Genomic DNA, 12,678 nt, shown 5'->3' with positions numbered 1-12,678 from the left:
TTTTGGCATTATATATAATGCTGCTATCAACATTCACATGCAAGATTTTGTGTGAACATGTTTTCATTTCTCTTGGGGAAATACCTAGGAGCAGAATCGCCCGTTTGTGTGGTCAGTTTATGCTCAATTTTGAAGGAAACTGACAAACCGCTTCGAAATGGGCAGTAAGTTCCCAACCAGCAGTGCACGGGGGTCTACCTTTCTGCAGATCCTCGCTGATACTTGCTATGGTTTGTCTTTGTCATGGCCACTGTAGTGAGTGTGAAGTGGGATCTCAGCTTTTCCAGGGATAAATTTCTAAAGGCTTTCTGGGTGTACGAACTGGACTTTGCATATTATATTCCAGAAGGGTCATGAATGGAAGCTCACAAAATTAGCTGCTAAAACACAATAGTGTCACTGTTTCCAGAGAAAACTATGGTAGAAAGTAATTATCGACAAACACGTATCTGGCTGATATCATGCAGCTGGCCAAGAAAGCTCCAGTTAAGAGCTGACTCCGTCTGCTACTTTCCCCCAGGCCCACCCCACCCCATCCCCAAATCTCAGCTTCCACTGTCTGTAGCAGACAAGTTATTCTCATACTATGTGATTAAAAATGACCCTGTATATTCAAAAACTTTAACTGGCAGTAAAACGTTACCCTGGTTTCTGTTGTCCAAACCCAAAGTTATTTTCCTGGAGCCAGGGTGTTTGATCAGGTTTCAAGTTTATTTAGATATAAGCATAAATTCTCATTTATAGGAAACTGCTTTTATAATAATAGTTATAATGTTTCTGTTTACACGACTAGCTGCAGATCACCAAAGGGGTGGGTTACCATGTTACATTAAAAAAAAATTCAGACAGTAAGTTGTATTTATAGCAACGAAAGGGGGGAGAATCCCCTCCTGGTTTAACTAGTTATTTCTCAAATTCAGAAATGACTGCCATAACCTTCCGTTTATTTCAATGTGGTATTTTTCTTAAGCAAAGATATGCATTGCATATAATGATTAAAGCAGGAATATGTTGTAGTTGGAGGAACTCATGTTCAACCAGGTGAGCAGCAAACCTGAGATGTATTCACTGCATCCCCACCTTTGCTCAGTCCTGGCTGCACTTACAGTCGCCTGGGGAGTTCGAAAAGCATACTTAACACCACACACCTCCCCCAATGATTTAGATCCCAATGCCCAGTTTTTGTTGGTAGTTGGGGCGGGGGCAGAGGCTAACTTCAGTGTCTTATGCTGGTCCCCCAATAGATTCCAAGTTCAGCCAGGGTTCAGGTTGGTCTAGCCCATGGTTCTCAAAGTGTGGTTGCAGAGCCAGCAGCATCTGTCACCAGGAAACTTGATTGAAATGTGCTTGGGCCCAGCCCAGATTTCCTGAATCCATAGAGGGGCCAGCACTGTGTTTTAACAAGTCCTCTGGGAGATCCTGATGTCGGCTCACATTTGACAGCCCTGATCTAACTAGAAGTTCTTCACTTTGGCTACACGTTGGACTCGCTGAGAACTTCCAAAATAGCCCGATTCCTGAGTTCCATTCCCAGAGATTCTGCCTGTAATTGTTTTGAGGTGTGGTCTAAGAATTGGGATTTTTAAGAGAAAGCGCCTCAGATTTTTCTAATGTGTGGTCAAGTTGTGAACTATAGATCTAAACCAGCAATTGCTAAAGTTTGGTCCTGAACAGATACCAGCATTTCCTGGGAATCTACGTGAAATGCAAATTCTTGAGCCCACTCTAGATTCACTGATCAGACACTGTGGGGTGGGTGGGGCCGGGGCGGGGGAGCCCAAGAACCTGTGTTTTCTTAAGCCTGCATGTCATTCTGATGCCCGTGAAAATTCGAGTGCCACTGGTCTAAACAGCATAGTTCTAGGGTCTGAAGTTTGAATACATAGAAGGTGACTTCTAGTTCAATACAAAACCATGGAGTAGACCCTGGAGGAACTGTTTCTCGGCTTATGTAATTAATATGTATTATTAAGTTCTGTTATGACCAATGTAATGTTCACCTAGTTTTTAATTATTTTGTCTTTGTAGATTGAAAGGATGGTCCCCTTTATGCTTTTATCTTTTATTTGCTCAATTTATTTGGGTTTCAGAGGCCTGAACATTTCATTTGGAGGAAACAATGGCTTCCTTTCTTCTCTGTGGAGCCCTTCCCATGGGAAACTTATTTTGTGAGTCCATGCTTTTCAAGCAGGCAGTGACTTTCTTAAAACAAACATCAAACCATTACCACCACCAACAAAACCATCCCCAAATTCACATAGCTCCGTTACAGAATTTGACATATATCCTGAATTAATTACAAAAGTGCGAAGTCCTTATCATTGAAGGATTCTGGCTGACGTCAAAGGTACGTAACTGAGTATTGTGTATAACCTCATGGTCTTCTGACACACTTGAAGCCAAACGCCGTTTTCTCCTGAACTGTTCTCTGTTAGAGCCAAGGTTCTCTACTGGCAAAGACATGTGGCCTTCTAGAGCAGAGCTCCTCATAGTGTGATCCTTGGAATAGCAGAAGCATCACCTTGTCCTGAGGTTACTCTGAGGCATGCTAAAAGCTGAGAACCATGGTTCTAGAGCAAGCAATCCGAGAACCCACTACCTGGCCAGACAGTATTTTCTCCATCTAATGGCATGACAAGCGTTGCTCAGTGTTCTTTCCCTTTTTCTTTCCCTCCCTGAAGCTGTAGCCATAATCCACGTTCATTCGTAGCAGATTCCCAGCGAACTCTAGGACTTTTCTCCTAGTGTCCATTGTTTTTGTATCCCCTCAACTATGTGTAATGAGCAGTTGCAGTCTTCCCCTTCTGTGCTGAAGCCAACGAGGTTGTCTAACCCTGTTCCACTTGCTTTTTCCTCATGGCACGTAATCCTTTTTCACTGGCTCATCCCTCTCCCACCGTTTCCTTATCCTCGAGGCCCTCTTCTCCCCGCCATGGCTCACCCACCACACACTCTCCTGTTCCCTCTCCCAACTCCATGAATGCCACAAATACAGGTAGAACGAATAAAGGCAGCGAGTTGCTTGTGACACAATGCATTGAAGTGTCTGATCCGGTGCAATTCTTTCTTCACTCACCATCTGTCATCATACTCTTACTCTCTGGCTTACACTTAAAAAATGTGGGTCCTAGGGACCAGGTTCCCTGAATAAGCACATGGAAGGAGCAATATGAGAATTCCTCCTAGAGAACAGCATAGATGGTCTTGTGGATTCCTTATCTGTTGGTCTTATTACAAAGGAAAATCAGAGAAAAAATGCGGACAAAGGTGACATGGTGACATACTCTTGTTTAGTCTTCTCTAAGCTTTTTAGTGCATCCCCACAGTTCAGTGCTGTGGGCCTAAGAGTGTCCAAATCAAGAAGGAAGAATATTTATAGTCCATAATAGGGTGCCTTGTGTCGAAAACTCTTAATGCTTAACTGTGAAGCAAAGTCTGTATGTGTGCGTGCGTGCGCGTTTTGAGGGGATCTTATGACTAAATCCGAAGACTTGTTAATAAACTGCTCTTTTTAAGTGCATTCTGTTAAGATCTGAGCACGGGCGTTGTGTTCCCAAGTGTACCTTCAGGGAGGATGGGCGATCTGCCGGCACTTGGGAGGTTCTTCACAGTTACAAGGCTGGCGCGAGGAAAGCTGAATTCTGGGTATTGGGTGTCATGGGTACACACAGTAGAGGCCTAAAAAGAGGGATCCTGGTTTTGTCTGTGTCATGTGCCAGTTCTCTACGGTGAAAATCTGTAGCAGAGACCAACCGTCTCTTCATTTCATTGTCATTTGATGAGTAGCTCAGAAAGGAGAGGGGGCAGAAAGGAAGACTCCAGACTGAAACCCCACGTTCCTGGTAAACGGTCGTGCTAACCAGAAATACCAAGCCCTTTGCCATTCATTTGGAAAGAAGCTTGCCCTGTTTCATTAATGTATAATTGATAAGGGATTTGAACAAGAAAAGTTATTGAAAAATAAAAACATATCTTTGCGGTTGTATAAATGGCACCTTTTAAGTGGGAAAAGTTTGTAAAAATCTTTAGTTTAGCTCTTTCAATTCCTGACAAGTAAAATGTATTTTAAAAGCTATGAAATAGAACACATCTATAACAGAAATGCCTTCTTACAAAGATTTACTAACATTCTATAAGTTTTGAAATAGGAATTGTCTTAGTCAGCTCAGGCTGCCATAACAAAATACCACAGACTGGGTGACTTAAACAACACGCATGAATTTTCTCACAGTTCTGGAGGCCGAAGTCTGAGGTGGGTGCCAGCAGGGTCAGGTTCTGGTGAGAGCTCTCTTTCTGGCTGCCTCACTCAGCAGAGAGACAGACTACTTTCTGGTGTCTCTTCTTGTAAGGGCCCCAATCTCCTCATGAGAGCCCCACCCTTATCTAAACCTGAAGGCCCCATCCCCAAATACCATCACACTGGAGGTTGGGGCTTCAACAGATGAATTTTGAGGGAACACAATTCAGTCCATAGCAGGAATGATATCCAAACACCGTTCACTTCTTTCTTCCTCTTGTACCTGGAATGCTGCCTGGCGCCCCTAGCCTAAGTACAAACAGGGTCACATTCATACTCAAATTACAGACTCTGAGCCCTTCCTGCCTGGGGGACCATGGCCCCTCTCCAGGTTCTCAGCCACTCCTAGACAGTGTCTCACTTACGTTCTGGGCCAAGGTCATCACTGCCTGGCCCTCCTCAAGATGGCTCCTTGCCCCACCCCCCACCACCCCCTGGTGCCTTTCCCTGTACCCTCAGGGCACCTTTGGTGGTCAGTATGCATGCATGGGTGGGGTGGGGGCTGCAGAAAGACCCACCTCTGCATGCATGCTACTTCTCAGAGCCGGTCATGTCTCCTGCGCCCTGAGCTCTCCATTTCCCAAGTGTATTTGGAAACAGATGCTTTTGTCTAGAGAGAATCTTGAGAGATTATTGTTCTGTGAAATGCACTTTGGCATTTTACGTATCTTTTGGTCCATCGTGAAGAAATTCAATGAAAGGATCAACAAAACCTACAGAAGCGTCCTCTTAGGTGGCCTGGCTGAGCTCAGGATGAAGCCGCCTGTGTTACTGCCATCATCATCATCATCATCGTAACTCATAAGCATCAGGTATAACATTTGTACAGTATTTCACAAAATGTTTCGTCTCAGCTGCCTTTCAAATACAACACAAATGCTGAAGGGTTCTTGTTTTACAGATGAAGAAGCTGAGGCTCAGGAAAGAGAGGTCCGAGGCTCCAGGTGACACAGCTAGGAAAGGGTGACAAACCCAAGCAGGGGACTTGGAATCTTCTCCCGCTATACCATACTGCGCCCACTGGGTTTCCAATTAAACAACCCTTCAGGATGAACCCAGGCGTCTTACATCTGACCTCAGTGAGGAGCATGGAGGGGAAATGCACTTTGGCATGGCATGGCATGACAGGCCACGAGGCAATCTGGTGTCAGGGATAGTATGTAGGGAAAGCAGCAAGCATGAAGACCAGAGGGAAACTGGCACTTAGTCAGAATTCTGGTGTGCCAGTTTTGGGCGACTCTACCTCACTGACTTGGTATGTTCCCATGAAAGTGCCCTCTCTCAACTCCGAAAGCACGTTACTTATTTAGACACATATTTACAGCACAGCCTGCTCTGGGGGTTTCCTACATAAAAGACTCAAAAAGCACAACCTTCATTAATAATGAATAGCAGATGCTTATGTTTTAGCTCTCAGAATTATTTAGTGCTTTTAAGAAGCACCGGTCCTTTTTCATCATCTTAAAGGGGTATTACTTTCTAGAGACACTGTTGTGAATATGTCCAATTATGATAATAGATAATTATGTAACCCTCCTTTGAGCCTCATTGGATGTGTGACAGGGTATCCGAAGAAAACCGAGCGGTAGCCTACTGCTGTTTACTCACTCATTGGTCAATCAGGTACATTAATAGTTAATAATGACAGCTGCTGTATATTAAGTGTTTCTAATAGCCAAGTACTGTGTAAAATGATTTAGTAGTCGATCTTATTTAATCTGTGACATTTGAAAATGACTTGTTGGATGGATGGATAAGAGTCAGAGTTGAAAAGTGTAAAAGTTTAATGCAGACCTAGTCTTTGACAGAACAGTATTGACTGTGGGAGAAACATTTTGTTTAGGTGTCAGTGTGGAGCCAGGAATCCTCAGCCCTACTTTGTCCTTCCTCTTATCCACCTATCTGTGCTTGTCTGTGCTTCTGCAGGGAAGCAGAAATGGGCCAGAGCAGAAAAGGCTGACTCATCGTAGAGAATCTGGGAAAATTTACCAAATCACAGAGGGGTAGTGGACATACTGATTTCTGGGGCAGGTGGCCTGTCACGTGGAAGAGGAAACTGACTGTCAGAGGCACTTCTGGAAGGTAGAGAGGAGTGGGTGGTGGTTTCCTATGCCTGGACCATCAGGTTCTGGGAGGGAAGAGGCAGGTGACAGTGATGTATTGACTGAGGAGTGTTGGAAAGGAGCATGGGAGGCTGACTTCTAGTTTTGTCATTATAACTCCCCCACTCAGCTGACGCGGGGGAGCAGAGGAGGCCAGAGCGAGGGCTGAGGGGCTGGAGGTGAATGTGAAGTGCGAAGACCTTCTTTGGGAGCCAGGACCTGTCATGACGTGTGCAGAGGGGCTCGGAATCAAACATACATAGTGGGCTCAGGCCGGCCACTCAGTGTGCAGCTTCCAAAACGTGTGAAGATGGCACTGAGATCCACAATTGAGGGACAGACACGGAGAAGCTATTTGCATGAGAAAATTCGTGTCATCCTCAAGAATATGTATCCAGCGTTCCCTCCCTGACAGACTGCAAGGTCGGCAGCCACAACAGGGGCCCTCAGAGGACCGCGAATCGCTCTGCTCCTCCGTGAGGATGGAGCAGCTTGCGTTTTCCAGCTTAAAACCACCTTTCCGGCTGCTGCTACAAACCCTCGGATCAGGACTCGGGCTGACATCGACAACTGTTTTTCTTTTTAACCTGTCTTCTTAGGGACGTCACCTAGCACCCAATACACGTCACAGCAGCACGAGGCCAGAGCTGGGAGACGCGTGTTATCTCCGGGTCAGAGGCGTGCATTCCCGCAGCGAGGGAGGCCTCGCACGCAACGCCCGGCCCCGCCAGCCTGTCGCCCGCCGAGGATCTGGCCGCCGACGCCTGAAAAACTAAAACAAACAAAACAACATCATGCATATCCCCTGGGGCCTTCTTCCCCCCCAGTCAGCCGAGAAAGCAAGCGCTCCACTTCCCGGGAAATCAGATGCCCGGGGCAGTTCACTCCATCCTGGAGGCTGGGAAGCCAGACGGGCAGCCAGTGGGGACGTGGCCCCGGAAACCGAAAAGAGCATTCCCCGTGGCTGCGCCCCGGCCCCGCTGCGCCCCGGCCCCAGCGCAGGCGGCCACGGGGGGCGTCCTGCACGTCGGGCCCGGCCCCGCCAGCCCGCGCGCCTCCGGCCTCCGGGCTTCACCGCGGCGCAGGGCGGCGGCTTCCGGGGCCGCCCGGCGCCCGGGCTCCGATTACAGGTTCACACGGGGGGCCCGGCAGCGGCCGCCCATTCTTTTCCATTCATGCGGACGCCCAGCGCCGCCGCCAGCCGCCAGCGCGGCCGCCGTCGCCGCCGCCAGCCGCCCGATTGGCTGGCGGCCGCGGCGCCGGCACTTTCCCACGGCCCGCGGCGCGTGCGGCTCAGCGGCGGCGCTGCAGGCGCGGCCCTGGCGCGCGGCCAGGCCAATCGGGGTGCGCGGGGCGGGGCGGGGCCGCGGCCGCCGGCGCGCTGCTGTCCCCGCCTGCTGTCCCCGCCTGGTGTCCCCGCCTGGCCTCCCCGCCGGCCCGCCGCCGCCCGCGCCGCCTCCTTCCCCTCGGTGGCGGCCGGCTGAGCCTCTGCGGAGCCGCCGCACCGCCGCGGGGCAGGGGCAGGGGCAGGCGCGGGGCTCGCCTGGGCCCTCCGCCTCGCCCGCGCCCGCCCCTGAGCGGCTGCCAATCAGCGGCGCGAGCAGCCGGATTGGCCGAGGGGAGGCCGTTGCCCGGGAGCCGGCGCCCCGCCCCTCCGCCCGCTCCCCCGCCCTCCCCAGGGCCCTGGGAAGGGGCGCAGCGTGGGAAAGGGATGGTTGAGTTTTAACCGGAGGCAGAGCGGGAGCCGGATCAGTGTGTGCGGAACGCGAGCAGCCGCGCGGAGCGTCGCCGCCGCCGCGCTTAACTCCTCCCTGCCCGCCGCGTCCGCCCTCCCCGGAGCCCTCGCGCAGCCAGCATGAAGCGAGCCCACCCCGAGTACAGCTCCTCGGACAGCGAGCTGGACGAGACCATCGAGGTGGAGAAGGAGAGTGCGGACGAGAATGGGTGAGTGGGCGGCGGGCGCGGGCGGGCGGTCCTCGGTGACAGCGGCCGGGGCCCGGGCGCCGGTGCCCCGCGCTGACCTCTGCGGGCCGGCCGCGCCGGGGTGACGGACCCCCCGAGGCGCTTTGAAGCCCGAGTTGCCAAAACAATCTGAGTGCGGCCAGAGCGTGGGGGTGACCCCATGCCACCTCCCCCCACCCCCCCTTACGGCGATGTCTGTTTTGTTTTGTTTCCCCCCCCATCATTCAGAAACTTGAGTTCGGCCCTAGGTTCCATGTCCCCAACTACGTCTTCCCAGATCCTGGCCAGGAAAAGACGGAGAGGCGTGAGTTTTTTTATACTAGGTTTTTGTTTTTTTTTTTTTTTTCTTTTTTAAAATTAACGGAAAGAACCACCTTTCTTCACTTTGGGATCTAGAGGCGTCATGGAAATTTTCTCCTTTGTTTTGCCTGCTTCCTGCAGATCATTGAGAAGCGTCGGCGAGACCGGATCAATAACAGTTTGTCTGAGCTGAGGAGGCTGGTACCCAGTGCTTTTGAGAAGCAGGTAATGGAGAAAGTAGGTAGAAGTCCCAGGGTAGCTGTCCACACCGGCATCCTTGCCCTCATTCATCTGCACCCCATCCGTGTCTTGGAAAATAACTGTGTCGCTTGTGCGGAGATGAATTCCTACACAGATGTCCACACGTTTTGCGAAGAAACCTCGTTTTGTTTTAGTCTGTACTGTTACGATGCACGACGTAGAAACGTGCATCTAGAGTTTCACTCGTTCCCCAAGGCCAGGCAGTTGGTGCCAAATGAATCTTTTGCCGTTCCCTTCTGCAGGGATCTGCTAAGCTAGAAAAAGCCGAGATCCTGCAGATGACGGTGGACCACCTGAAAATGCTGCATACTGCGGGAGGGAAAGGTACATACATCTCTCTGGTCCCCTGTGTGGCGCCCTGAGTGTTGGGGCGCAGCGAGCCTCCGCAGGCCAGGATGGGTGCAGTCGCTGTCTTGTTTTTACTGTGTGCTGTGGGGGTGGGGAGAGACCTGTGTCGGCGGTGTGTGCCTCGGCCTGTCAGTGCATTTTCAAGTGCACAGAGGTTTTTCTCCGGTGACTTCATCCCCCCAACCCTCTGCAAACTGAGCTAATGCACCTTCTTTTGGAAAATACCTGCCCTGTGTGAGGTGCCCTAGAGTTGTGACAGCCCTGATTAAGATCAGGTAGCTCTCACCACATTTGTGTATTGCCATTTTGAGAATAAAGCTTTTTTTTTTTTAAAGTATATGGTCTTAATTTCATATACAGGATTATAAAAATAAAAAAGAGCTGCCACATGACTTGAGAAAAGAAACCTGTTGTGGTTAAGCAGAGAAAACCCAACAAGTGGGGGGCCAAGGTCTGTGTGTCTGTCTCCAGCCGGAAAATGCTGTCCTCGGGACCAAATGCCTAAAAACTGCATGACGATAACTTACATCTGTGTGTCTAATGAATTTCACTGCTCTGTGGTTTCTCTGCCCTTGATGTATTTTTTTGTTGTTGTTGAGGGAAAACATTAAAAGAACGAACATAGTTTCATCTGTTGCGAGGGTATAATTCCACTTTCTGCTCCGCGGCTTCTAATTGGGCTTTGAACTTGCATTAGGGAACACATACTTCTGTTGATTAATGCAAAGATTTTGGTCAACTCCCCAAATAGCTGGACTCTCAGGAGAGCCCGTGAATGCCGTTTTTTAAGGATGCAGGTATTTGCCAGGAAGGGCTGCCTTTGGGGTTGAAGACATGTGGGCCGTGAGCAGAGGTCAGAGGTTTTTCTTTTGTTCTCCGCCTCAGGCTACTTTGACGCGCACGCTCTGGCCATGGACTATCGGAGTCTGGGGTTCCGGGAATGCCTGGCGGAAGTGGCCCGTTACCTGAGCATCATTGAGGGACTAGCCGCCTCCGACCCCCTGCGAGTTCGCCTGGTGTCCCATCTTAACAACTACGCCTCCCAGCGGGAAGCGGCGAGCGGCGCGCACGCCGCGGGCCTCGGACACATTCCCTGGGGGAGCGCCTTCGGACATCACCCGCACGTGGCGCACCCGCTGCTGCTGCCCCAGAACGCCCACGGGAACGCTAGCTCGGCGGCCTCGCCCACGGACCCGCACCACCAGGGCAGGTTGGCCAGCGCACATCCCGAGGCTCCCGCCCTGCGAGCGCCCCCTAGCGGCGGCCTTGGACCGGTGCTCCCCGTGGTCACCTCCGCTTCCAAACTGTCGCCGCCGCTGCTCTCCTCGGTGGCCTCCTTGTCGGCCTTCCCCTTCTCTTTCGGCTCCTTCCACTTACTCTCTCCCAATGCACTGAGCCCTTCGGCACCCACGCAGGCCGCAAACCTTGGCAAGCCCTATAGACCGTGGGGGACAGAGATTGGAGCTTTTTAAAGAACCGATGCTGTAGAATGAGGGGAGGGGAAAGCTTAAAATCCCAGCTGAGCTGGGCTGTTGCCAACATCACCTTAAAGTCGTCAGTAATATAAAAAGGAAAAAGGTACAATTTTAGATACATTTTGTCGAAAGACTAAAGGTTTGTTGGTTTACTTTTTCTTTTTTTTAATTTTTTTAATGTCATGTATTAGCAGGTTTTAATAACTAGTTGTTAAATTTTGTTCCAAACATTAAACTGAAATAGTATAAAACAACATTTGGTGATAGGTTTGTACTGTGCCTAATTTACTGTGTAAACAAACCTATCTGTCCGAGAATGATACCAGTTTTGCCTTCAGTTTTGGGAATTCTAACATTTAGTATTTGGGAGCTGTTTTTCTCCTTGTATAGTGACAGTCTGTTTTTAGAATTAATTTTCCAAAACACTATGTTCAATGTTAACATGATGCTATTTGTTAATATTTTGACAATTAAGGTGTTGTACAAATAATATTTTGGGGGGGGGGGGCTCTATTGAATTTTATATTCCTGAACAAAGCGTTGACAAATCAGACGATTAGCTTTATCCAAGAAAGAAGACTAGTTAAGTGTCTGCCTCCTACAGCAGTGGGGTGAATGGACAAATTGTCAGGGGCCTGCGTTCCTGTGGCCAACTGCTGTCATCTGCCAGGACTCCCAGTTCTGGCTGACTTAGGAGAGAGCACTTACTTGTACCTTAGGTCCCCAGGTGGCTGGGAGGAGACTGAAGAGATTGTAGAATGCCTGCACTTACCAGCCCCACGCAATGCAGCGCATCTTTACTCTCACAGATCTCAAGTTCACAAATGTTAACACGGATAAGGGGGGGGCGAGTGGTCAGTTGGCTGGTCCAGTAGAACCTCTTAAAAATACAACCTAATTCTTCCCTCTGCCATATTTTTCTTTTCACTGGAAATTTTTGTGTTGCGTTTCCCTTTTCGGTGCGTGGAAATGTGACTATTGAGATATTATCCAAGGGCTTTGCCGCCTTCTTTTTCGTTTATTCCATTTGATTCGGCCTATGAAAGCATCACTTTACAGGTTTATTCCTTTAGCAGGTGTAGCTTAAACGACCTCCGCTGAACTGGGTTTGACCTCTCTTGTACCGATGTGTTGTGACTAAATAAAAAAGAAGGAACCGACTATTCTGCTTACGTCTTACATACGTTGGCCTTTTCCTCTCTTGGCTAAGAAAAGATCGATTTTCTCTCATTTTCATTTTGCCCGATCATCAGTTTTCTTCTGTGTAACAATTTCATTATTGGTGGAATTCTAAACTGTGCCAATCTGTGCTATTGAATAAAGGGTCTTCATCACAGGGCAGAGCTTCGGCCTGTGGGGACATAGCCCTTTAGCTGTTATGTCAGATGATCTGGCCCTAAACATCTCAACATCAGGCTGGAGTGACAAGGTGCAAAAGAACTCTGATGAAATCTCACAGAACTGTTGACCCGTTCGACAAATGTTTGCTGAGAGTATCTTCTGTGTACTCAGTTCTGTGCTGAGAGAACAGAAAATGTCTTTCTTTTTTAATGGCAAAACAAGAAGAGCCAAGAGTTGCTCTCTCTGAGACCTCGGAATCTGTGGCATGATGAGCAGTGGCAGACTGTAATTCCCCACCTGCACAGCTCCAGGAGCCTTGTCTTGTTCCCAAGGCATTTGTTTAACCCTTTAATGGCATTTGACTCCTGAGCTATGTAGTGAGGAGGCCGAGGTATGTTTCGGGACAAAACGCTGCCAGAACAGAGGCAGTCATCTGGGCCCCAGGGAGAGGCGTGCCTTCCTGTTGCCTTAAAAGTCATCCTGCAATTAAGGAGTGTCCTGTCCTCGCTCAGAAGGAGTTTGCCTTGATCCTGAGGGTGGCAGGGAAGAGAGGGAGGAAACCCACTCTGGCAGGTAACAAAGTAGAGCCTTA

General features: G+C 49.6%; 2 protein-coding genes across 2 annotated transcripts in view; both read left to right on the top strand.

Moving 5' to 3' along the window:
* The window catches only part of MRPS28 (mitochondrial ribosomal protein S28), a 157,877-nt gene extending 150,722 nt beyond the window's left edge, over positions 1-7,155 (top strand). The window contains exon 3 of the mRNA XM_081070284.1: positions 6,999-7,155. Coding sequence (XP_080926410.1) covers positions 6,999-7,011 — 13 coding nt within the window. The 3' untranslated portion in view covers positions 7,012-7,155. The remainder of the gene's footprint in view (positions 1-6,998) is intronic.
* Positions 7,156-7,900: 745 nt separating this feature from the next.
* HEY1 (hes related family bHLH transcription factor with YRPW motif 1) lies at positions 7,901-12,082 on the top strand. The gene is made up of 5 exons (XM_081070281.1): positions 7,901-8,343; positions 8,590-8,665; positions 8,803-8,886; positions 9,165-9,246; positions 10,156-12,082. Exons 1-5 carry the CDS (start codon positions 8,255-8,257, stop codon positions 10,740-10,742), a joined length of 918 nt encoding a protein of 305 aa, XP_080926407.1. The 5' UTR covers positions 7,901-8,254; the 3' UTR covers positions 10,743-12,082.
* The last annotated feature ends 596 nt before the right edge of the window (positions 12,083-12,678 follow it).

This window comes from Rhinolophus hipposideros, assembly GCF_964194185.1.
Source record: "Rhinolophus hipposideros genome assembly, chromosome: 13".
NCBI classification, from domain to species: domain Eukaryota; kingdom Metazoa; phylum Chordata; class Mammalia; order Chiroptera; family Rhinolophidae; genus Rhinolophus; species Rhinolophus hipposideros.
This window is presented reverse-complemented; position numbering and strand designations above follow the sequence as displayed.

Bases quoted from the DNA above. Each gene is read 5' to 3' on its own strand.
- HEY1 (XM_081070281.1), top strand. From the start codon at position 8,255: ATGAAGCGAGCCCACCCCGAGTACAGCTCCTCGGACAGCGAGCTGGAC. The intron at 8,344-8,589 runs GTGAGTGGGCGG...CCCATCATTCAG, and splicing joins GAGAGTGCGGACGAGAATGG to AAACTTGAGTTCGGCCCTAG. The intron at 8,887-9,164 runs GTAATGGAGAAA...TCCCTTCTGCAG, and splicing joins CCAGTGCTTTTGAGAAGCAG to GGATCTGCTAAGCTAGAAAA.